The following is a 26,298-nucleotide window of genomic DNA, read 5'->3' as shown; positions in this document are numbered from 1 at the left end:
AGCAAGCTAGAAGACTGGCAATCTTGCTGGGTATCCAGTTACGGAAGCAACACATTAACAAGAGAATTCTGAGTAAAACCAAAGTTACTTTCCCTAGTAACTAGTTACTCTGAAAGTAACGAGTAACTTGAAGTAACTGAGTTACTTTTGATAGAAGTAACTAGTAATGTAACTAAGTTACTAATTTAAAGTAACTTACCCAACACTGGTCCTGCCTGTGATCAGGTACCCAGCTGGGATAATAAGTTGACCAAAGGAAGAGATAGAAGGCACTGACATCAAGACAAATAAGCTCCTGACCATCCATGGAGTGTTTCACCCCAAGTCCAGCACCCTGAGGCTGTACGCTAAGGGGAAGGAAGGAGGCCGGGGACTGGTGAGTGTCAGCACTACGGTTCAGGATGAGACAACAAACATTCACAAAGTAAGATGGCCCCAACCGACCGCGTGCTCAGTGAATATCTCAGGCAGTAGAAACCCAAGAAAGAGGAGGCACCATCATGGAAGGACAGGGAATTATTTTTTTTTTAGAGGCTGGTGAAACTGTTGGGGATTCAAAATTTTAAAATTAAAGGCGCACTGAACCAGCATGGCTATCACAGCATCTTGAAGTGACATGCCATCCCATCCAGTTTGCATTTAATAATAATAATAATAATAATAAATTTTATTTATGAGCGCCTTTCAAGTCACCCAAGGACACTTTACAATAAGAAGACACATAGTAAAACAATGGCAAGATAAGAACAATAAAACAAAAGCACAAGATAAAATTAACAAATAGTGGATTCACAGTGAATATGCAGATTTGAACAGATGAGTTTTGAGTTGGGATTTAAACTGGGGGAGAGAACCAATGTTTCTTATTTCTGAGGGTAGGCAGTTCCACAGCCTGGGAGCAGAGCAGCTGAAAGCTCTGCTTCCCATGGTGGTGAGGCGGAAAGAAGGTACAGCAAGCTGGATAGAAGAGGAAGATCGAAGTGAACGGGCAGAACAGGTAGTGGTTAACAGGTCAGAAAGGTAAGGAGGAGCGAGGTTATGAATGGCCTCGAAGGTGATACTTTTCCCGGAGATGTCGTTCCTCTTTTCATAGAAGAAAAAAAGATCAGCTAAGAGCTGGGTGTTAACATTGCAGTTGTGTTTGTCATTTTTTTCTGTACATTTATTCATATAAACGTGAAATAGATATTACGGTCTCAAAAAATTGCAAAGCTCTCATCCACCCTAAACTGAGCTTTGTTTTAAAGTTGTGTCGACTGCTTTAGCCCCCCCCCCCCTCACCCCAACAAACCCTGTAATAATATAAGTCAGTTGTAAATTGAAAAATCAGAGTAGCACTAATAATTGAGCCTCTTTGTTTAATTAAAACAGCACTATTAATTCAGCGTGTCAAACGAGATGTGCTGAAACAGTAGAGCTGAAATGCAGTAGAGCACACCGGAAGTGCTTTTTGCCTCTTTTTTTTTTAAGGAGGCGGGTTGTGCCGGTTATTGTGCTATAAAATGCATAGTGGCACGTCTATGCACCGTTGCGATTTCTACATTTCCCGCCATGTGAATGGACAGCAAACATATATGTTTGGACCCTCTGGCTTACTGAACCTTTCCGCGAACAGCAGGCACATTATGTTAACAGCGTGACGGCAGCATCGGTTTTTCGGTGAGTGTTTCACGCTTGTAGATCACGTTAGCTGGCACTGTGTTAGCTTACTGCTGTTTTGTGAAGAGACGTGATATTCGCAGTCTCTGTAGTTACGCGGTGATAGCAGCTTTCCTCTTGTCTCTTGTACACCTTGAAACGTGCGTCTACCGAGTACAAACTGATGCATCACTATCGAGACTAACCGCAATGTTCAACATAATATCTTTACTTAAGCTTAAAATTATTATTCGTTTGGTGTGTCTGGTAAACCGAGCAGGTGTATTTTCATATCTGTTGGGATTAAAAGCGGAGTCCCTCGTCCAGTAAAGATCATATTTAACGGGAGTTTACCTCTTTGAATAATGTAGTTACTACAGCGTAGTAAGTAACTACTGAACCAGATAATGAAGAAAAATGTGTTTTACAGTCTGGAGTGAAATGAACTCGGGCTGAATGTCTTTGAGTAAAAGTGGTTGAATCTGCGTTATCGCGTGATAACCGAATTTAACCAGGTAGTACTTAGTTGAGTCTGACAAGGGCACATACGTTTGGTTTTGTGGTGTGAATGGCTGCTGCCATGTGCGCACATGGTCAGATTACAGTAAGAATGCCCCTGTGACTCAATACGGAAGCCATGTAGGTGTTACACCTTATAGTGTCTGCGTATTGACCTTCGGGCTTTGTGTTTCAGCACATTGGGTTGAAAATAAAATAAAATAATGGGTACATAAAAATAGCACGTCTATACTTTTAGTTATCTTATGTCAGCACTTAATAAACTGTGAAATTTTCAGTTCAGTTTTTTTATAATTGAATATTCTCTGTTTGTTTTTCTGTTTGATTATTAGTAAGTTTGTGTTATCATCTTTGTGGGATTCTTTAGTACTCTTAGTTGCAGTTACTGTTAGTATGAGAGTATTAGTTTGATTAGGTTTTCCCTTTTTGTCTTTGTTGTTTCCTTATATTAAGTTAGGAGCCTTTTAAACAGATTTTTTTAGATACCCTGAAAGACCACAATTGGTCACCTTGCAGGAATCTAGTCTCTGAGCTTCTGATGGTGAGACGGTGGAATATCTTCATCTGTCTGAGGAATCTGCTCTTAGTCCAAATGATTTACATTCCCCTGTGAGTCAACACGAAGAGGTCCAGGAAAGAAGAGATGTGCCTATTCGATAGACACATACTTCAGTTCAATAGACAGACACGTCAGTCCTTTCCTTTCCATAGTCATGGTTCTAATTGCTTTTAAACTCTTACATTTTGGGAGCTGTGTATCAGAAGGGGTTCAGTTCCCTCAGGGTTTGTTGTACGTTGATTACACTTAAATACAAGACGAGACTTGACAGATGAATGTTGTACTGTGTGAGGTTTAAGGACCAGATTGTCTAGACTTAGGATTTGTTATTACAGACAACAGAAGCAGCTCTTGACAAATAAAACTGACTCTGTAGTTCCCAAATGTCTTGACCTAATTTGGCCCGATTGGTTTGGTTTCATTTATTTGATGTATTTTCACTGAGCGTAACCATTTATAAGGAAGAGCTGCGTTTTTTTTCTATTCTTGACTTTAAAAAAAAGATTCATGCTTGCACCATTTCACCTACAGAGCTTAGTTGCACCTGACCTCAGCTGTTGCTTATAAGTAGCTCCTTGTGCTGTATAACTCTGGAGGTGTGTGTGAAGGAGCAGGACAGAATACCATTACGGCTTTTTTTCATGGCTTCTCCTGTGCCCCAACATCTCGACATAGCTAGCCCGAAGGTGTCTTTAAGATGTTTATTGATGTCTGACAGTGAAAGAAATAAAGCGCGTGTGAATGCATTACTTAAGTAAATTAAGTATATTGGAAAGCCTTCGTTACAGTGTTTTGAGTTTAGCCTGGTTCTGCCGGAGGTTTCTTCCTGTTAAAAGGGAGTTTTTCCTTCCCACTGTCGCCAAAGTGCTTGCTCATAGGGGGTCATATGATTGTTGGGTTTTTCTCTGTATCTATGAAGCGCCTTGAGGCGACTTTTGTTGTGATTTGGCGCTATATAAATAAAATTGAATTGAATTAAATTGAGTAACTTGGATATCTGGAGACAGATTAGGTTTTGTCCCAAAATGAAAAGGACACAAATATTGCTTTGGCGTTGCTAGGAGCAGAATAAATGCTTGTTAGCCAACATCAGCTGTTATCTTCAACACTCATATCCTGTTTAAATGCCTCCGAGCTCTCAAGCTAAACACTCAGAGTCTGGTACCACCTTCTGACTAATACTCAAATTATAGCTTCACCCCAGGGAGTGACTGCCTCATTGTAGCTGCTGGATTTGAAGCCTAGCTGTGTGTGAGCTGTGTTGAGCAGTTATTTACTTAAAGTTCACAGACCTGGGAGTGTCTACGACTTGAGCAAAATGCCCCTCTTATCCTGCTTGTCCTACTTGTTTTTGAAGGTGAAAGAGGGCCGGGCACACCTTCTTAATAAAGACGACAGGGTAACAGACTAGAATATTAAATGAGTCGTCAGCTCTTATATGTAATCCTGCCAAAACATTTCTTTAGGTTGTTTTTGAGCTTTATAAATTATTTTACTAATTGACGTCCAGCTTTTATTTATGTTTGCTGTTTTTAAGTGTTTTTGTCCTTTCGTCGGTCTACACATGTAATTTTTTTTCTTACTCTTACAAGTTTAGGCGCTGACAGTATCGTGTTTGTGAGCGATCTGCAGTCTCTTCATTGATCGGGTCCTGTGACCGGAGCGTTTGATAGCCACTTAGTGTTTTTGTTTCCTGCTCATTGTGGAGATTGATTATTTCATCTAAAGAAACGAGTAACATCAGCACAGACTGAATACAGTTCTTGTGTTTCGCAACAGTGGGCATACACATGATTTCAGCAGCTGAGAAGTAGCTTATCAATGAAACCAGCTGATACTGCTGATGAGACATGTAGACCTAGAAAAGGTCGTGTGACCCTATTACTGTATGTCTGCTTCAAGCCTCGACCTTAAATGACCCCTGGACGTGTTTGTCCCTTGATGGGACACGTGGCTCACCCAACACAGCGTGTACAGAGAACAGTGTGTACTTGTAAATTGTACCTCTAGATGTTTTTAAATAACTTTGAAGGTGCCGCCAGGTAGTCATTGTCGAACCGCAGCATGGTGATCTTCTGAGGCATTTTTACCTGCATGTCTTTCGCAATATGTTTGAAAATATGAAGCTGGCAGCTTTTTATGGCCCCATGACTTTAGCCTTGTTCATGATTTACCAGTTCAGTTTAATTAGTTCTGCTCCGCTGCTTAAAAAGTCCTGTTTGGTTGGACTGTAACGATTCTGACCAGGCTGATTTAGTGAATGATGGCTTTTGAAAGCTCTGTCACTGAGGGAAGAGGGCAGAGGGTGTTCAACCAACTGTCTCACCAGGGAGGAAGCACACATGGATTTTTAGCTTATCTAACAAAGCGAGGAGTAGACCGGCGTATAAACCCAGCCATTTATAGACGATCAAGGACACTCATAATAGTGAGGACCTATAACTCAACTGTAACAGTGGTTTTTTGGTCTGTCACACCTGCCTTTGTTGGAAGGAGGTGTCAAAAACAAGTTTTACAGATGAAAACCAAACCATGACAAAGAAGTGTAAATGAAACTCGGTGGGGGGGGAAAGAATAGACCATACTACATCCTCCTTCACAGCTGCATAACAAACAGCCTGGTCCTCCAGGAAATCAACGCAAGCTGCTTCTGAATCTGTCTCTTGCCTTATTAGAAAGAAATACGACTGTGCTGTAAAACTAAGAATTATAGCTGTATGAATAAGAATGAGACATCCTGTCATAAGGATCGCCAAAGTCACCCTGATCCTTGATACAACACAGTATTAGTCAAGACTGGATTAGGGGAACATTAGGAATATTTATGGTAGTGAGAGAGAAATTAAACATTCCAGTGTCAGATTTTAGGGCCACTGAAACACAGTCTGTCCAAACGGCAACAACAGGCATTTAATTAGGCACAGGGTGTTAGACTGACTTCCCTAAGGGGCCCAACAGGAACTGAGAATCAGGTCGGAGGTCACACATGTAGTTTATTGTCCTGCCTTCATGTGAAATGTGTGACCCATATTGCTTTTGTCATGTACTCTGTGGTCTGGGTAAAGCATTCAGTCAGTCATCCAGAAGCAGCATAGCCATCAGTGTTTTTAGTTAAGCAACATTATTGCATTCTGATTACACTCATAAAAAAGTCTCCCATGCAGCCAGTTTTAAAGCCTGAATGTGATGGCATCTGCAGTATGGGGCCTTTTAATAAAACCAAATATATCCTGATGTAAACGAGGTATCCTTTTTTTTGTTCTTTGAACATCACAACCCAGTAACCTCTCAGCCGTAAATGGTTGATGGGCTGTTGTTGTCACACTACCAGGTGGGCAGGTGGTGCGGAAAGAGTAAATGAAGAGTAAATCCCAGCAGGTTTATAGTCTTTAGTGCTGTTTCTGTTATTATTCTCCCATGATGAACGATACTGTATCTAAAAGATAAAGTATCGTCTTTGTTGCTTTATCGTTTGGATATTTACGGCTCTGCTTTTAATTTAGTAGCGGCATGAGTGATGTGGTAATGATTATGTCAGCCAGTGAAGTACATTTTCATTACCATTACAGAAAAGAGATGAATATTGTGTTTAATTTTTTTGTGTTTATTGAATTTAAAAAAGTGAGTTTAGAAAACAAACAGTGGAGCAACCTTACATGTCCTCCTGTGAGTGAGTGGAAATGGCTTTTTCCAGTGAGAACTCAATACCTGTCAGTCCTCCCCGAGGCTGTACTGCAGTAATTTGTGTGTACACAAGGTGTGAAGTCAAATTCATGACTAATGGTGGACACATTGGAGAGAGGCTGAACTTGTTCAAGCTTCTGCTGCTGTTCCCATGGCCTCTATTGAAAATCGTTGAAATTGCACTTAGTCGTGTTGTTTAATTAGATGTATGCACTCCTGTCATTCATGGCTGCTTACACCACATGCTGCTAGGTTCATTCTTATGTCACATGACGTGGTTAAGTCAAAGTAACTTTAACCCAGAAAGTAACGAAGAATGTCAAAGTCATTTTACATGCTGCAGCCCACTTTGATCTCAAGTGGGAGTGAAACTCTGCTTTATGTCACAAACAGAAGTTTAGATACATATTTAACCCCTGACACAGATGGAGAGAAGTGTGTCAAACGAATGTTGCTGTAGTAAATGAAAAAAAAAAAATCTGTCAGTAAGGCTTAAATTATAAGATGTAAATGTGTGACATGTATGTACTATACAGCGTCTCTAGAGCCGGTTGTATTTGGCCAGCCCCTCACAGCCTCTCGCCAGTATTTAAACACATTCCTGCATTACTTATGAGTGAAACCTTGGCAGAAGAGTGTCGAGCACACAAACAGCATTTTTTCCTGACTTTGGAAACGTGGCTGACCCTTTTTTTTTTCTCTCCCACTGCCCGTAGAGTCTCAACAAACTCCGACACCAGGATGAAACGACGAACAGACGCCCCTCAGGACCGGTGAGTTACACAAACAGCAGCAACTTTCACTTCCCATTCGTTTTGCTCTCAGCCACAGTTTCTGCGTGACACCTAAACATGTTTTGTTGCATAAGGGGACACAAGATTTCACCAATATTCATGCACCATCCCTTTTCCCCATCTACAGATACTACATGGTGGGACTCATGTTCTTCATTCTGGGCCTGGGAACGCTGCTGCCATGGAATTTCTTCATGACAGCTTCACTGGTAAAAACAAGACTTCACGTGAATAACACAAAATCTGACACAATATGAAGCATATGCTGGGTTTTCAGTGATAGTATATTTTGTATTTTATGCGTCAGATGTAGCTTTGTTGTCGTATTTTTGAATGAAAAGCCCTGCGTTTGTGGTGTGTAGTACTTCCAACGTCGACTGAATACAACAGAATGGAGCAACGGGACCAAGGTTGTCCGCAAAGAGTACTACTTCAACAACTGGATGACTCTGCTGTCTCAGCTGCCTCTGCTGCTATTTACCCTGCTCAACTCCTTCCTCTACCCGAGGTCAGTGACTGTGTTAAAGCGCTTTCAAACATGCAGATCATCCTTTCTGATGATCTGGCTGCACTTGAACATGTCACCTTTATGTCTGAATCAGCAGCCTAGTTATTTGTCTTTAAGTAATGGCAGTAGGAATCTGATTATACCTAATAACATGTTTCTCTCTTTTAACATAACACAAGTCTGAAGGTCATGCAGTCACATTAATGAACACATCTTGAGCCCCAAAAACAGATAACAGAAAGCCTTGTTGCCATGGTGTCGTGACAAATCTCTGATCCTATACTATATTATTTGTCACACGAACTTTTCGTGAATGTCTGCCGCCCTAACAGACGGATGTTTATTGCCTATTAGAGGACGACGATGTGTTGAAGTTAATTTGCTTCGACACATCGTTGTCCTTACAGGATGTCTGTTTCCCGATGGTGCTCTGTAAAAGTATACTCAGACTGTTGCTCTGTGGTATATTTTATGATCTGTTAGATCCTTCATGGTTAACTGTGTTGTAACTGTGTGTGTTTCAGGATATCGGAGGCGATACGTATCGCAGGTAGCCTTGTTTTTATCCTGCTGCTCTTCATCCTCACAGCAGTTTTGGTCAAAGTGCCCATGGAGGAAGACTGCTTCTTCTCGGTCACCATGGCTACTATCTGGTTCATCAACTGTAAGTCAGTGTGCTTCTATGTATATGTGGGAGACAGATGTGTTTGAGTGATAAGATACTACAATAAAAGCCCCCTTTTTTTCCTCCCTCGTCAGCGTTTGGTGCCGTGCTGCAGGGCAGTCTGTTCGGTCTTGTGGGGATGCTGCCTCAGAAGTACAGCAGCATCTTCATGAGTGGCCAGGGCCTCGCTGGGACATTCGCTGCCATCGCCATGCTAATAGCCATAGGAAGTGAGTCACTTACATCCACACAAGCTTCCAGTGGGCTCCTAATCCTCAGTTGCTTGGTAACCAAGGGCATTGAAAATCAACGGGAGCAATCAGCATGACACCGCACACCACACTGCTTTCAAAGAAACCTGAGCACACTTGGTTTTGTTGAACGTTTTTTTTTTCTCTTTTATTTCTGTCCCAGAATGCTTCAGTAACTCTGCTTTGTGTGCGTTTGTCACTCAGGTAAAACGGACCCTGAAACGGCAGCTTTGGGTTACTTCGTCACACCGTGTATGGGGACGTTGCTCACACTCTTCAGCTACTTGGTGCTGCCACGCCTGGTCAGTCAGCTGTCCTCTCAGCATAACTGCATTACCCACAATATATCCGACCTCACCTATACAAACTCTCCACACACACTATCTGAAAGCAGATGGTGTGTGTGTGGAGAGTTTGTATGCAGATGAACCCGGATGTGGGCATTTGTAGCATTTTTCGACTGCAAGTGTCAAACTGTCTCGTCTGAGTAAACAGAATAAAGTATATAAAGATGGATGTTGAACACACAGTGGTTTTGGACTTTGTATCACAAGTGCTCACTGGCATCCTAAGTGAATCCATTATAGTATAAACTTGATTACAAACCTAATGTTTATATTTTGATATTTCAGCTGCTTGACTTTTGTGTTGTGTTTTTGTTTTCATGCAGGGGTTTGCTCAGTATTATTTGAAAAAAAGCAGCACGTATGAGGCAGACACCACAGACGAGCTGCTGAAAGGTAAGCTTTGGCTACACAAACAACTCTTCACCATCCCTGAATTAATGCCATTCCTTTCCAAGCTGCTCCACACTCTGAACACCAGAAGCCTTAAAATCTGTCAGACGTTACTGTGACAGTGAGCGAACGTTTGTTTGCTTTTCGACTCAGTTCACAATTCTGTCCCTCGCAGTCTGGTTGAATCAAATCAATTCAGTGGAACATTATCTCATTAAGTCAGTTTACCCTCTGTTTATCCAATTAGACGGTGCCTAACAAAGACGGGTTTGTGAGGCTCACACAGCCTCCTGCCTTTTTATGAATGCTAAAAAGCCCATAGAGGTCCAATTAGTCATAATTCACTCAACCAGATCCCACATTTGAAACATTACCTTTGAGCACATATTGAATAATAATGTTTTTGTGTGAAAGTGAAACCGCGGAAGTGATGCTTTATATACATTCAATTGCAGAAAGCAGCATTGTGGAAAATGGCAAGCCGGCCGGGCACGTTAACGGATCAGCAATCGACAACTCGGCCAAAGGTAGCAGCGTCACCGAGGCCGAGCCGAGGTCTGATGGAACCAAACAGGCCTTCCTGCCCCTGGAGCAGGTTGAGAGGGGGAAAGCCAAGGCCTCGGTTATAGAGGTCTTTAAAAAGGTACCCTCGTGTGGAATGATTTCACAAAGTTACTAAAATGGAAAGAAAGTTCAGTTTTATCCGAGGTCATTTTGTTAGTCGTCGTTTTGATTTAAGTTGAAACAATTTAGATCAGTTCATTGTATACAATTTTTAAAATACTAAATAAATAAATCCACGTTCTCGTTTTCAGATCTGGGTGATGGCGTTCTGCGTCACCTTCGTTTTCACAGTCACTCTGTCTGTGTTCCCTGCCATCACCGTAGATGTGAAAACTACATCTGAAGGAGAAAATTGGGGTAAGACCGAACACTCGCTTCAGTACAGCTGCGTTCAACATCCATTTAGCGGATGGCAACAAATATAGTGCATCTCTTTTGTAGCCTTCGTATTGTGATATAAAAATGTATCTTTGTACTCATTCTTTCTTCAGAGAGCTATTTTATGTCGGTGTGCTGCTTCCTCATTTTCAATATTAACGACTGGCTCGGCCGGACCATCACCACAAAGATACGCTGGGTAGGTTTCCATATGTCATTTATGTTTCTGTCTGATGCCAGACTGGACTTATTATATATTTCATCAGCAAAAAACTGAGCTGTTTTCATTCATTCATTGTTTGCTTTTTTTAATATGACAAACATGTATGTATATATAGCAAATATGAAACAAACAAGGAGGAAAATCTTTTACTCTGTATTGATGCACAAAATTGTGCTTAAATGTAGATTTTAGCACGTTATACAAAAGCTTTTAGCACAAACGCCCAGAGCGCACTCACCACAAGACTTGTCATTATGAGGCGACTCCCAAATCCAGCTGAATCCAGATGAATGTGTTATCCTGAGCTGGAGGTTTCTTCCTGTTAAAAGGGGTGTTTTTCCTTCCCACTGTCACCAAACGCTTCCTAAAAGGAGGTCATTTGATTGTTAGGGTTTTTGGTCACTGGTGCTAAATGACGTAGCCACATATTTGCTCCAGTAAGCTTCAGACAGCAGTAGGTGCACTGCATCGTCTTTTAGTGAAATTATTTTGGATTTCCTGAATGAGCGTAAATCAGAATACTAGCATGCTTTTAACCAGTTTCATGTCTTCATGTATTCTCCTACATCTCTCCTCTGCAGCCCTCTAAAGAGTCCCGTCTCTTCCCGGTGCTGGTGATCTCCAGAATCGTGTTCATCCCTCTGCTGATGTTCTGTAATGTCCAGAGCCGCAACTACCTTCCTGTTTTATTTGAACACGACGCAGCATTTTCTGTCATCATGGTTTTCTTCTCTCTGTCCAGCGGCTACTTCGTCTGCCTGTCCATGTCCTACGCGCCACAGTGAGTACAGCGTCGACACATTCAGAGGTTACACGATCACTCCGCAGACAGCTGCAGGACTGTGTTCTGATTCTTGTCATGTGGACATGTTTTGGTTGCTTATTATTGGAATTTGGGACCAAAAGATTTACAGTTTATTAAACAGTGTTGTGTTTTTATGTGTTGTTTTGGAGCTCATGCTGTGTTTAAGGAGTCTGTAACAGCTTAGTGTAATCGCCTTTTACAGCTTCTGAAATTCATCTACGTAACTGTGGTGTAGTCTTTCAAATCTGTATGCCCGTTTTGGACACAACTTTGTATGTGGAAGCATATGGAAATGTTCACACATGCAAAATTACCCCTGAGTTATGAAACATGCTGTTATGTTAGTGAGTCATTCTAAATCCATGGGTTTGTGCTTTGTGTCTGCAATCAGCATACTGCCACGCCTCATGTACCCATGTAGGGGTTTCATTTAAGGTGAAGTGGAGAAAGTGGCGAGGATGCTGTAAGGAAGACATGAAGACTTATTTGTGTACCAGGAGCAAAAACTGTAACAAATAACAACAAGGAAAAAATGAGATATGAGTACAGATTTTATGGTGAAATCACAGAAATATGATTGCACCTTGTTATGCACACTTGAATTGGTAAGCGTTCTTGAGCTGTACCTGGATCACATGACCAAAGGGCACAGCAAGCTGAATGTCCACTAATGAATGTAGTGAAAGAGACCTGAAGCCACTGTGTGCTTTTTCAATGTTGTTGTGGTTCCTGAAGATTAAATACCTGATGTCTGCCTTCAGGTTGGTGGAGCCTAAAGACGTAGAGACTGCAGGAGCCCTCATGACCTTCTTCTTGGCTCTGGGTCTGTCCATAGGAGCTGCCCTGTCCTTCCCCCTGCGGAAGTTGATCTAGTTAAACACACACGAAGAGGAAAACGAATGCCCCCGTCTGGCCGACCTTTGTTTTTTTTCTTTTTCTTTTTTCTTCCTGTTTCCTGCTTGCCTGGAAATGTGCCCCACAGTGAGACTGGAACAGTCATGGCTGAAGAACTGCTACTGTTTGGGAATTGTTTGCTTCACTTCGAAAAGAGAAAGGGAAATGCTTCATGTTACTGAAAAGAACTGCTGCTCATGTTACCTGCTGCTAATCTGAGAAACAGGTTAGAAACATTTCCTCCGTGGGAAGTCTTTTTTTTTTTTCCTGATCACTGTTGTGCTTTTCTACATTTTGAGGTTTATTTATGTTTGAAAGGAAAAAACAAAAACAAAAAAAAAAACAGTCAAAGTTATTTCTGGGCATTACCCTGTGCCAATAACTTGTAGATAAAGGGAGACTGAGACTGATTTTTACAGCGGTCAGAAAGACTTTTGTATGATATACTGTAGGTCATTTTTTTTTCCACAGCTGAGACTGTGATATTTTCCTTTGTATTGAGGACTTGGCTGATGAGTTTTTAGACTGGGTTGTTTTTGTTTCCTTCCGTTATTTCTGTAGTTTCTCTTCTTCAGGCCAGCAACTCCATAGTTTGAGCTGATGCTGCCCTCTGCTGGTCAAAAGTTTGAACTGACTTTTTTTTTTTCCTGCTTACAAACCTGAAAAGTTCTAAACATAGGAAATACTCAAACTGTATTGCAATCAGGATGTAAAATGCTACTGAATGGCAGGGAGGTGGTTTATTTATTTGTTTGTTTTTTCAGGTAAATGAATTTTCTGTAGCTGTAACACAGGAATCAGATGTGATTGTTAGGAAAATGACAAGAAATGCTGATTCATCATTTTATTTGTTACTTTTTACCAATTTGAACTGTCAGATATTGGCCTTTGTAGACGATTGTGCCATGCTCCGCTTCCACACTGATTTTATAGTACTGCTCTTTGCTCAAATGTATCGAAATGAACTGTTTAAAAAAAAAAAAAAAAAAAATTAACATTAATGTTACACTTGAGTTACGTACACTGAAGTGCTCGACAAGTCTGTTTTTGTTATCTTTCTGTAATTGAAGATTATAGAACGATGATGTGTTGAAATGTGTCGTTTCAAAGTGAGCGAAGGGCCGAGAGCTCAAGCTGGGAGAAATATTCACGTTTTTTTTTTTTTTTTTTTAAATATTTTTTTTACTTGATTTATGCTGGATTTACATCCGACGGGAAATGAACCAGCACAGGCCGTGTCGTCATCTTTAAATAGGAACCTAAAATAAGGCAACGTTGTGTCAATGCCACTTCAGCAGGTGTGCGTTGTGTTGCAGTGGAAAGCAAAGAGTGGCAATCAAGAACAAGAATGTCTTTACTGTTTTCTATAAACAATCTAAACTGACTTGAAGTGAAGGCGTGGGTAGTTCTCAGGCAGTGTGTAGCTCCACGTGACGGGCCTTAATACTACAACCCAATTTAAAATATTCATGTCTGCTCTGCAATACATTTGGTTTTGTGTTCTACATCCTTCTCTCTGACACATTGGTACATGTGCTCAACAGGAACAGATTTTTACTGAATTACTTGAGGGAAAGGACTTCATGCCTCTGTGTGTGTGTGCGCGAATAAACTTAGGTTGTGTGTTTGGTGTAGATTGTTCATTTGTATGTACAGTTACAGTCAGCAGGATCTTTTTCTACATCCAAAATAACAGGTAAGGGATTTGCTACTGTGTACATGTAAATGTAGTAAAAAAATTAAGTCTACCACACAAGGTCCCTATTTGTCTGTTGTAACAATGCTTCGTGGTAATAAATCTTGATAAATCTTACACTTTTAAAGTCTGTTTATTTCCCCTTGAAGGCTGAAAGAAGACACATTAGCTATTTAACCATTTATACATGTAAGAAACATGGACCTCAGTAGTGTGACCGTGAAGGCAACTTTGAGCCTGTGTTTGAGCAACTGAATCAAAAGTAGCCAATTTTTTTTAACTGAAAAATAAACATTACAGCAGAAGAGCTTTAAAAAGGAAGAAGCAGGAGAAATAAAGGTCGTCTGTAAACAATGACATCCAGCTTATTCAGGAAGTCTTAATATCAGTTGCATTTTTTGCCATGAAAGCACATCTGTCTGTGCTCTGTTAAACCCTCTCTTCCTCTCTGACTCTTTATTTGGATTTGGAGTCTACTGGGGGGGGGGGGGGGGGGGGACTCAAGACTGGTCCTCTGGTTAAAGATCACAAATGGCAGAAAAAGGAGTAACATTTTGTAGTAAATGATAAAAATTAACCCAGGTGAGTCATGAAGTTTACAATCCAAACAAAAGGAGGAACATCGTGGAAAAATAAATACAAACAATGTATCCATCTGCAAAGTTTAAACCCATATTTTATTTACAACAATGTGGAAAATATTTAATGTTTAAACTGAGAAAAAATTTCCCATTTTAAGCGAAATATAAGCTCACTTTGAGTTTGATGGTATTAGTACTTCAAAACATAAATAAATGAATTTGGAGACAGTGGCAACAAAAGGCTGGTAAGTGTTTTGTCTGTTCAAAAATTTCTTTGGGAACAGGTAAGTAACATGATAGGACTTTTTTTTATTTATTTATTTTTTAAAAACGTTTAAGAGAAGCAAAGTTTCTCAGAAGTAAAGATGGCAGGGACGTTCACCAATCTACAAAAGAATGTGTACAAATTGTGGAATAATTTTAGAATAAAATTCCTCAGTCTAAAATTTTAAAGACTGAATATCGTCTACAGAACATAATATCAAAAGGAACAAGGTCAAAAACCAATATTGGATGTCTGTGATATTCTGGCCCACAGACAACAATTCATTAAAAACAGGCCTGACTCCATCAGGGAAATCTGCGTGGGCTCAGGGCTTCAGTGTTCAGTGATTCCACCCACAAATGCAAGTTAGGGCTCTGTCATGCAAAGAAGTATGTTAAAAATGATCCAGAAACACCACCATCTTCTCTCACTGAGGCAAAAAGCCCAGCAGCTGGTCTTCAACATGTTTCCAGACATGCAGAATAAAGAGGGGATGCTACACAGCGGTAAGCTAACCAAACCTTTGAGATAATGTTGCTGCCATTAAATTCAAAAGGAGCCATTCTTCTTCTTAAAATGCTTCATTTTCTCAGATCACAATGCTAACATGTCCGATGCTGTTTCTGTTATAATAATAAAATAAGGGTTTGTGAGATTTGAAAAAAATGGCATCTTTTTATTTACATTTTAGCATCTCAAGTCTTTCAGATTGAGGATTAAAGTAGAGCAGGTCAGATTATATCTGGGGGCCTCGGTGGTATAGTTTAACATGCGGCTTTAAAAGAATGCCTAACTCAGCTGAAATAGTTAAACAAACATAAACCAGTTCTTTGTTTCATGGATAATGTTCAGATTGAGCTGACTTTACAGAAATATAAATATGCCTTTATTTTATTTCAGCTGTTTAGGGTTTTATAGTCCAGGACAAGCAACAATACAACTTTCAGATAAAGAAGTGGCATACCAGACAAACTTGGGTTCCTCATACTTGAGAGAAGCCTTTACTTGCAGAAAAATGAGCTCATTGTTCTTTAAAAATAAATGTAATCTGTGTTAGAAGAACCAGTTTAGCAGGAGACATTATCAGGATCAGTTTAAAAGTTAGCCTTAGCCTGGCTAAGCCAACGACAGTGAACTTTGAATTCACCGATATATTAAATTTGAGGATCTCTCCCTTGTTGTGGTGTTTGTGGCCCTTTGAGAGTTTAATGGGCTCTCTCGTGAGCTGGTTTGACTTCAAGAACCACACAGAGCCTGCACACATTTCTTCCCTGTATTATTTATTGAAAACCCAGCAGTTGCCATTAATACCTGTTGTGTCTGTACAGGCAGGGGGGTAAGGAGATGTGGTAAACTAAATTAGCAGTCATTCTGTTCTCAAAAAAGGAGAAGAAAAAAGACACAGACAAAACAAAAACAAAAAAAGCACTCCGATATGCTGCAGAATGACCCCTTGTATTGTTTTCTCATTTCTCTTAACACTTTGTTTTAAAAATGTTACACAGATGCAGGGGGGCTGGGGGGGGGGTGCACGGAGGAAGAAGGGTGACAGCAGTTCAGGGGATGAAAAATAAGGATGCAAATGAAAGTCTGATTTGGGTGTGTCTTTTAAAAGAGTTGCACTGATCCGCTCCTCTTCTGCCAAGTGTTGCCTTTACTTATTCTGTGTGGTGAAACACGAAACGGTGGTTGACGTCTCTGTGCCTCTGCTTCATCGTTTCTTTGGAGGTTGGGCTGTGCGGGGAGGAGTGACGGGTCGACCGGAGTTCATCCCTCCATACTGGTACTTGGCCTTCTTCTCAGACGGCTTCAGGATCTACAACACGCAAACAGAGCAGCATTAGCTTCAACTTTCCTGCAGTGAGGTGATGGCGCTAACCACCACACTGTAGGATTTTTAGATCGTCCCAGATGAACGATGATCAACGTGAAAAACTATTTTTTCAAGATGAAAAACATGAAAAACTCAACATTTGCATGAACATCTTTATCATTCAGCACAGCCTGAAGCTTCTTGTAATTTCTTTAGTTTTCAGGAAAACTTCTCCAGGCTCCTTTAAGGATATCCTGCCACGTGTTTTGTCCGATTTCCTCAGTTTTAAGGACATTAAACAACACACTACATCAAGATATCCAGGTTTTTGGGCAGGAGGCCTCTAGGAATCAGCTTGGTGCAAAAATTATATTTTACGACTGTCAAATATTTTTCATAGATTCAACTAAAATAAATAGGAGCAAATTTTGTGTTTTTGGCCGTTAGTGACAACGTGCCTACAAATTAAAGTTGGCTGTTTGAATGATCCAAAGGTTAGTATTGAAACGGCTCAACAGACAAACCTTCCTCTGAAGATGTTCTGATTTTTAGTCCAGTTCTTATATCTGACCAAAAGAACTAAATTTTAAAAAAGTAAACTCTGAAAGCCTGGATAACTATCGCTCATGAACACTTAAAAACTAACAAGAAAGCCTGACTTCTTAGAAACAAAATATACAGAAATGAGTGTTGACTCCACACTTTTGCACAGCTATGTATATTGCAATTATATTCCAGTTAGCTCCTCGGTAGGTTGCTGGAGTTTGGGGGATTCTGTGGATGTGTTTAATTCTGCAAATAATGTCATTTATTCAGTCATACGGTGCAAAGCATGAAACATCAATAAAATTGCTTTGAATCATTTAGCACCATAGTGTGATCTCAACTTTTGTCTCTGCTCACTGGCTGTGTTTAACCATCACTTCTAATATAATTATTGATTACTCATTAAACAGGGATGAAAAGCACAGAATGGATGGATGAGAAGACATTTTGATTTTTACTGTGGTTCCTAACGGGGCTTCTCAGATGTAACCACAGATTATATCCATGTTTGGCATTCAGTATTATGTCATCATACCTGAAAGGAGCACATCAGGGTTTCATCCACGCTCATCATGCCACCAGCGTTGTCGAACTCTCCACAGTAGTTGGGAGCTGAGAAGAGCGTCACAAGCTGCCGCTTGGCAAAGAACTCATAACCATCTTCTACCACCTGGGGGTGCCAGACACACAGATACCTGAAGGTGAACAACTGGCACTGCCCTCATACAAACACTCATCATAATCATGATCAGATTTAAAGTACTGTAGCACTTTATGCAGACATTGAAAGCTGAGGCACATGTTGCTAATGGAAGTTTTCTGGATAGAGCGTTTGTTTTCTGTGCGTTTTAATGATTTTTATACCAAGTCGATGTGCATGTTACCTGGTGGGCTCTACAGATGAGATCCAGATCATGGCGATTGAGGAACTTGCTGACCACATCAGCTCCAAAGGTAAAGGAGACGCCGCGGTCGTTCTCTCCCCAGCCCTGGACGTCCTTGTCCGGGTCAGACCAGAGCAAGTCGCACAGCAGGCCTGGAGAGGATAATTCACAATGTGAAACATCTCAGCTGCCACACATTCATCTTCATTCTGAATCCAGCCTCTCTTAGACCACAGAAGATCAACTTTTTGTCACATTTATAGTCTGAATGTCTCATCCAGACACACACAGTCACCCTGAAAGACCATAAGAGGATCTGAGAGACAGCCGCTGCCAGGGTCTGAACACTGGTTGCCTTAAAAGGACAAGAGGCAGCAGCTTTAATGAGGAGGGGGGTAAAGGCACAAAAAGAAGCTTCGCTTGCCTTGGTTCACCACCACCGAGACTCAGCCTCATGTGTTCTGAAAAACTCTGAACCCAAAGAGTTACTGAAACGAGAGCTGCAGCACAAAGAGCATGAGGTGATGATGATAGATGAATGCCAGCAGATCTGATCAGACCTGACATTAAGACCAGAGAATATTCAGACATTAACTGGATTACAGGGACCTTAATCAGTGCTGTGTTTATCAGCAGTGGCAGAATCTCTACTGAGAATTAAAGCAACAGAAAAGTGAGGGCTAAGAGCAAGCAGTCATATCCTGAGGGTTATTTATGAAGCTTGATGAAGGTCTGACCTTTAGGAAGACTGCTTCTTCAACAGGCTGTGACTGCACTTTGTGCAGAAATGCAGAAATAAATAGTGTCCAGTGTAGGTGTTGTCCTGCATTTAGCTGCATTTTTATGCAACAGTTGATACTTTTCTCTATTAATAGAGTGGAAATCCTTTTATTTAAGTGAATGAAAACAAAAACCCAAACAAGGCCAGAGCTGACATCTCAGTGTTTACTGGAAAACACTACCAAGTCTAAACATTTCCCTCATTCATTTTTCCTCCTGAAGCAACACAGCTTTTTGTGTTATTGGCTCCAAACATCCAGCGAGTCTGACATCAGCCTGCTTTCGTGTAAAAGTAGAATGGGAGGCAGCCTTCAGTTTTCAGGCCCCTCGTCTATGGAACCAGTTTGGATTTGGGAGACAGACACCATCTCTACTTTTAAGATTAGGCTTAAAACTTACGTTTTTGCTAAAGCATATTGTTAGGGCTGGATCAGGTGACCCTGAATCCTCCCTTAGTTATGCTGCAATAGGTGTAGACTGCTGGGGTATTCCTATGATGTATTGAGTATTTCCTTTCCAGTCACCTTTCTCACTCAACATGTGTTAATAGACCTCTCTGCATTGAATCATATCTGTTATTAATCTCTGGCTCTCTTCCACAGCATGTCTTCTATCCTGTCTTCCTTCTCTCACCCCAAGCGGTCGCAGCAGATGGCCCCGCCCCTCCCTGAGCCTGGTTCTGCCGGAGGTTTCTTCCAGTTAAAAGGGAGTTTTTCCTTCCCACTGTCGCTAAAGTGCTTGCTCATAGGGGGTCACATGATTGTTGGGTTTTTCTCTGTATTATTGTAGGGTCTACCTTACAATATAAAGCGCCTTGAGGTGACTGTTTTTGTGATTTGGCGCTGTATAAATAAAACGGAATTGAATTGAAACCTTGTCATTTTAAGTTACCTGTTTAAATGTGCGTGTCATACATCAGTTCAAATCCCTGTAGCTGATGTGCATATAGACACACATACACATGTTACTGAAACTCTTCTGCTCATGTTTAAATGTGTGATTTAAGTGATCGTGTGCTTATGTAAATCCCAGATATACTTGTACCTTTAGACTGTTTAGTGAGGGAGAAACGACAGTAAACAGGCTCACATGCGGGTCAGTTTAAGTTGTGTATCCACTGCATGTACACCTGTCCATTTCACACTGGGTAAAAGTAATCATCAGAGGGTTATTAGTTCCTCTGACAAAAGAGAGAAGAAGAGAAAATGGTCTGCTGTGTGTGTGTGTGAGTGTGCTGACCTACCTGTATCTGGCACGTCTGTGGGTCTCATGATGCGCCTGATCTGCTCCATAGACTGCAGGTCAGGAGAGAGGCCTGTGGGCGACACAAACACCCTTGGGTAAATCTCTTCAATCTCTACTTCTGCGAGGATGGAGGTATTAACTCATATCAGCGCAGCCAAAGCTTGTTTTGAACCATTTACTTCACATCCGATTAGTAAACCAGAAATACCAGAAGCTCACGAGAGCCGTGGACTTTATCTTTCATTTTTGGTAAGTGATGTGAGAAGAGCTCAGTGCTGACCCACAGTCTTCACAAAGCCCCAAGGACCAAATAAGAGTGTCACACTAAAGAGTTGTTACAATGATAAAACATGACAAAACATTATACAGAAGCCCGTCTATAAGGGCAGGCTTGTAAATGTCAAATGGGGAACAGATTGTGATGATCTAAATGTAAGAGGAAGTTTGTCCCTGCTGCATCATTTTGCCATGCATACAATGACCTACAAAAATAAGCTGTTCACAACTAGTCGTCTGACTGTTGGAGTATTTCTAATTGTACTAAGCAAGACTGGATTTTAGTTTTGTCTTATTTCAGTTGCAAGGCATTTAAAGCCACCAGCTCTTAAAGCCAATGATGCAGGAATGCAGGGAATCTAGTTGTTTGTGTTTCCTTTGACTGAACAGAGCATAAACAAGCAATCAGCATAAGCCTTGTTCTGGGTTACCTGACCAAGTGGCAAAAGATAAAACAAAATACAGCAAGTCCAAGTACTCAGCCCTGTGGGACCCTGCATGTTCATGGAGTAGGATTGTCCACAGTGACACTGATGCAAAGACTGAATATTTGAGTGTCATTACACATCTGCTCAACCTTCCACTACCCCCAAAAGCTGCCTGGTTCCTAACGGGGCTTTCTAAAGTATTTTTCAAAGTAACAATAATCTGGAGACTAAACAGTAGTTACATTGTTTCAATATGAATACCTCCGTGACAGCAGAAGATCTTCTCATCCACGATGGCGGCGATGGGCAGGCAGTTGAAGCAGTCGGTGAAAGTTTTCCACAGTTTGATGTTAAATCTGCGTTTACCTGTAACATCAACACGACAGTGTCAGCACGACCATATAAGGCTGTTTCAAAGGTTTTCCAGCTCCGCCTCCAGTTTAATAGATTTAAGACAGTCCTCTTGAGTATTTTTCACACCTCATAGCTTCAAAAAAGAAAGATCCTAAATTCTTGTTTAAAACAATTAAGAGTATTGTTTCTCCTGATGCTCCTTGTGCACCAGTTCACTCAACATCCGAATGCAATGAGTTTATGAACTATTTCAGAAATAAGGTCATTGCCATCAGGTCTAATATCTCTCCATCATCTTCTCAATATCAAACTTCTAACTTGCTCTCCTCTGATACTTGGTCCTCTTTTACTCCTGTTACATTACAAGACATCAGAGGCCTGCTTTGTCATATAAAACAGACTTCAAGCCCCCTTGATGTCCTTCCATCTTCATTTTTCACTAGTGTGTTTGATTCAATTGGCCCCTGTATTGTGGAAATGATAAATACTTCTCTTCATACTGGCTCAGTCCCCAGCTTCTTTAAACAAGCTATTGTTGAGCCAATATTAAAGAAACCCCAGCTGGATCCATCTCTTCCTAACAGTTATAGGCCAATATCCAAATTGCCTTTTATATCGAAAATTTTAGAAAAAGTAGTACTAGAACAACTTAACTATTTCCTGGATAAAAATGCTGTTATGGACACTTTCCAGTCTGGTTTTCGTAAATTGCATTCCACTGAAACGGCCTTACTTAGAGTATCTAGTGATATCTTGATGGCAGCAGACTCTGGAGAATATACAGTGCTTGTCCTGTTGGATCTCAGCTCTGCTTTTGACACTGTAGATCACAGTATCATGATAAACAGACTCGAGAACTTGTTTGGGATTACTGGTGTTGTTTTAAAATGGTTTATATCATATCTGTCTGAGAGATCTTTTACTGTTTGCATGAATCATGTCACATCAGAATCAACAGTTTTGCCGTGTGGGGTACCTCAGGGATCTGTCCTGGGTCCAATTCTCTTTTTACTTTATGTATTTCCCCTAGGCCAAATTATTAAGCGCTATAAATATATCTCCTATCATCTCTATGCTGACGACATCCAACTATACTGTTCCTTCAAAATGTCTGAGTTTTATAAATTGTCTAATTTAAGTAATTGCCTGACAGAAATCAACAAATGGTTATATGACAATTTTCTCCAACTAAACTCTGATAAAACAGAAACTCTAATTATTGCTCCAGACCACATGGTCCCAGAAATTAGACAGCATATCAGCTTCTTAGACCCTTATGTAAAATCAAGCCTTAGAAATCTCGGTGTCATATTTGACAGCTCGATGTCGCTCGAGCAGCTTTCTAAGCAGCTGGTCCGAAACTGTTTTTATCATTTACGGAATATTTCTAAACTCAGACTAATGGTATCAAAGCTTGAACTTGAGATGATTATTCATGCTTTTATTTCTTCTCGTTTAGACTATTGTAATGGCCTTTTTACTTGTTTTAACAAATCAGCCTTAAATCGTCTTCAGACTGTGCAGAATGCTGCAGCACGTCTCTTAACAGGCACCAAGAGAAGATCGCATATCACTCCAGTCTTGGCCTCCCTTCACTGGTTGCCTGTAAATTTTAGGTTTCATTTTAAAATTTTAGTTCTAACCTTTAGGGCCCTACATGGTCAGGCTCCTCAATATTTATCTGACCTGCTGAAACCACATACATCTTCTCGGGCTTTAAGGTCATTAGATCAGAGACTGCTGGTGGTACCGCGCACTCGTTTTAAAACTCGTGGTGATCGGGCCTTTCAGACTGTGGCACCACGGTTGTGGAATTCTCTCCCACTGTCTCTTCGCTGCACGGACTCCATTGACTTGGTGTTCGCTCGCTCTGCGGTAGAGTATCACTTCCTGTTCCTGCTCAAACACAGTGGTGTTTCTGAGTAGCTTATTTGCTTAGCAATTTAATTAACAACTTTTAAATACATTCTTCTTTCATAGTATAATCTTCACGTGCTTCATCCGAAGCACACTTTCTGTGTACTCACTACCTAATTTATAGCCAAAGTATTCACTCACTGTCTCTGTACTGTTTCGCTAGCTTAGCTTAGCTCGTAGCCGACTCGTTAGCACCATGGCTACTTCACCTGTCCCTCCTGCACTTTCTTGCTCATTGTGTCAGATGTTTAGTTACTCCTCGGCCTCCTTTAGCAGTAATGATATCTGTAACAAATGTAGCATATTTGCAGCTCTGGAGGCCAGGATTACTGAATTGGAGACTCGGCTTCGCACCCTTCATTCACCCGTAGCTAGCCAGGCCCCTGTAGCTGGTGCAGCCGAAGATAGCGTAGGCCCCGCTAGCTGTTCCCCGGCAGACCCCAAGCAGCTGGGGAAAGAGGGCGGCTGGGTCACGGTGAGGAGGAAGCATAGTCCTAAACAGAAGCCCCAGGTACACCACCAACCTGTTCATGTGTCTAACCGTTTTTCCCCACTCGGTGACACACCCGCCGGGGGTCAAACTCTGGTAATTGGTGATTCTGTTCTCAGACATGTGAAGCTAGAGACACCGGCAACCATAGTCAATTGTCTTCCAGGGGCCAGAGCAGGCGACATTGAAGGAAATTTAAAACTGCTGGCTAAGGGTAAACGTAAATTCAGTAAAATCATAATTCACGTCGGCAGTAATGACACCCGGTTACGCCAATCGGAGGTCACTAAAATCAATATTGAATCGATGTGCAACTTTGCTAAAACAATGTCGGACTCTGTAGTTTTCTCTGGTCCCCTCCCCAATCAGACCAGGAGTGACATGTTTAGCCGCATGTTCTCCTTAAATTGCTGGCTGTCTGAGTGGTGTCCCAGAAACGATGTGGGCTTCATAGATAATTGGCAAACCTTCTGGAGGAAACCTGGTCTTGTTAGGAGAGACGGCATCCATCCCACTTTGGATGGAGCAGCTCTCATTTCTAGAAATATGGACAAATTTATTAAACCCCCCAAAATATGACTATCCAGAGATGGGACCAGGAAGCAGAGTTGCAGTCTTACACGCCTCTCTGCAGCTTCTCTCCTCCTGCTACCCCCCCAAAAACCCATCTCCATAGAGACTGTGTCAGCTTCCAAAAAGACAAAAAACTAACTAAAAACCAGCAACAAACAACTTAAACATAAACAATCAAAAAGAAAGAACAATACAGTATCCACATCTGAACCAAAGAGTAAAACAGTGAAATGTGGATTATTAAATATTAGGTCTCTCTCCTCCAAGTCTCTGTTAGTACATGACTTAATAATTGATCAACAAATTGATTTACTCTGCCTTACAGAAACCTGGTTGCAGCAGGATGATTATGTTAGTTTAAATGAATCAACACCCCCGAGTCATTCTAACTACCAGAAACCTCGAAGCACAGGCCGAGGGGGCGGTGTGGCAGCAATTTTTCACACCAGCCTATTAATTAATGAAAGACCAAGACAGACTTTTAATTCATTTGAAAGCCTGATGCTTAACATTGTCCACCCCAGCTGTGAAACTCAGAAACCAGTCTTACTTGTTATCATCTATCGTCCACCTGGGCCTTACACAGAGTTTCTGTCTGATTTCTCAGACTTTATATCTAATTTAGTTCTGAGCTCAAATAAAATAATTATTGTGGGTGATTTTAACATCCATGTAGATGCTAAAAATGACAGCCTCAACATGGCATTTAGTCTGTTATTAGACTCAATTGGCTTCTCTCAAAATGTAAAAGAACCCACCCACCACTTTAATCACACTCTAGATCTTGTTTTAACATATGGCATAGAAACTGAACATTTAACAGTGTTTCCTGAAAACCCTCTCCTGTCTGATCATTTCCTGATAACATTTACATTTACAATAATTGATTACACAGCAGTGGAGAGTAGATTTTATCAAAGTAGATGTCTTTCTGAAAGCGCTGTAACTAAGTTTAAGAATATAATCCACCCACTGTTATCATCTTCAATGCCCTGTACCAACACAGAGCAGAGCAGCTATCTGAACGCTACCCCAACAGAGGTCGATTATCTTGTTAATAATTTCACCTCCTCACTACGTACGACTCTGGATACTGTAGCTCCAGTGAAAACTAAGGTCTCTAATCAGAAGTACCTGACTCCGTGGTATAATTCTCAAACACGTACCCTAAAGCAGATGACTCGTAATCTGGAGAGGAAATGGCGTGTCACAAATTTAGAGGATCATCATTTAGCCTGGAGAAATAGTTTGCTGCTTTATAAGAAAGCCCTCCGCAAAGCCAGAACATCTTACTATTCATCACTGATTGAAGAAAATAAGAACAACCCCAGGTTTCTCTTCAGCACTGTAGCCAGGCTGACAAAGAGTCAGAGCTCTGTTGAGCCAACCATCCCTTTAACGTTAACTAGTAATGACTTCATGAACTTCTTCACAAATAAAATTTTTATCATTAGAGAAAAAATTACCAGTAATCATCCCACAGATGTAATATTATCTACAGCTACTCTTAGTACCATTGATGTTAAGTTAGACTCTTTTTCTCCAATTGATCTTTCTGAGTTAACTTCAATAATTACTTCCTCCAAACCATCAACGTGTCTTTTAGACCCCATTCCTACAAAACTGCTCAAAGAAGTCCTGCCATTGATTAATTCTTCGATCTTAAATATGATCAACCTATCTCTAATAATCGGCTATGTACCACAGGTCTTCAAGCTGGCTGTGGTTAAACCTTTACTCAAAAAGCCATCTCTAGACCCAGCAGTCTTAGCTAATTATAGGCCAATCTCCAACCTTCCTTTCATATCAAAAATCCTTGAAAGAGTAGTTGTCAAACAGCTAACAGATCATCTGCAGAGGAATGGTTTATTTGAAGAGTTTCAGTCAGGTTTCAGAGCTCATCACAGCACAGAAACAGCTTTAGTGAAGGTTACAAATGATCTTCTTATGGCCTCTGACAGTGGACTCATCTCTGTGCTTGTCCTGCTAGACCTCAGTGCAGCGTTCGATACTGTCGACCATAATATCCTATTAGAGCGATTAGAACATGCTGTAGGTATTACAGGTACTGCACTGCAGTGGTTTGTATCATATCTATCTAATAGACTCCAATTTGTGCATGTAAATGGAGAGTCCTCTTCACACACTGAGGTCAATTATGGAGTTCCACAGGGTTCAGTGCTAGGACCAATTCTGTTTACATTATACATGCTTCCCTTAGGCAGCATCATT

At 40.9% G+C, this 26,298-nt stretch overlaps 2 protein-coding genes across 2 annotated transcripts in view; one reads left to right on the top strand and one right to left on the bottom strand.

Annotated features, from left to right (window-relative positions):
- The first annotated feature begins 1,447 nt into the window (after positions 1–1,447).
- Positions 1,448–14,031, top strand: LOC146391662 (equilibrative nucleoside transporter 2-like). The gene is made up of 13 exons (XM_084924613.1): positions 1,448–1,659; positions 7,117–7,173; positions 7,322–7,403; positions 7,557–7,702; positions 8,227–8,366; positions 8,462–8,596; positions 8,822–8,919; positions 9,288–9,357; positions 9,810–9,997; positions 10,170–10,275; positions 10,410–10,495; positions 11,101–11,300; positions 12,086–14,031. The coding sequence occupies exons 2-13, from the start codon at positions 7,142–7,144 to the stop codon at positions 12,195–12,197; spliced, it is 1,395 nt and encodes a 464-aa protein (XP_084780739.1). The 5' UTR covers positions 1,448–1,659; positions 7,117–7,141; the 3' UTR covers positions 12,198–14,031.
- Positions 14,032–16,023: 1,992 nt separating this feature from the next.
- LOC146391661 (serine/threonine-protein phosphatase PP1-beta catalytic subunit) overlaps positions 16,024–26,298 on the bottom strand; it is a 30,783-nt gene continuing 20,508 nt past the window's right edge. The window contains exons 4-8 of the mRNA XM_084924615.1: positions 20,994–21,098; positions 20,027–20,098; positions 18,004–18,155; positions 17,655–17,789; positions 16,024–16,576 (exon numbers count right to left, since the gene is read on the bottom strand). Coding sequence (XP_084780741.1) covers positions 16,472–16,576; positions 17,655–17,789; positions 18,004–18,155; positions 20,027–20,098; positions 20,994–21,098 — 569 coding nt within the window. The 3' untranslated portion in view covers positions 16,024–16,471. The remainder of the gene's footprint in view (positions 16,577–17,654; positions 17,790–18,003; positions 18,156–20,026; positions 20,099–20,993; positions 21,099–26,298) is intronic.

This window comes from Perissodus microlepis, chromosome 3, assembly GCF_051167445.1.
Source record: "Perissodus microlepis isolate ML-2025 ecotype Zambia chromosome 3, ASM5116744v1, whole genome shotgun sequence".
NCBI lineage: Eukaryota > Metazoa > Chordata > Actinopteri > Cichliformes > Cichlidae > Perissodus > Perissodus microlepis.
Note: the sequence above shows the minus strand (reverse complement) of the source record. Positions and strands in the feature narration are given on the sequence as shown.

Bases quoted from the DNA above. Each gene is read 5' to 3' on its own strand.
- LOC146391662 (XM_084924613.1), top strand. From the start codon at position 7,142: ATGAAACGACGAACAGACGCCCCTCAGGACCG. The intron at 7,174-7,321 runs GTGAGTTACACA...CCCCATCTACAG, and splicing joins ACAGACGCCCCTCAGGACCG to ATACTACATGGTGGGACTCA. The intron at 7,703-8,226 runs GTCAGTGACTGT...TGTGTGTTTCAG, and splicing joins AACTCCTTCCTCTACCCGAG to GATATCGGAGGCGATACGTA.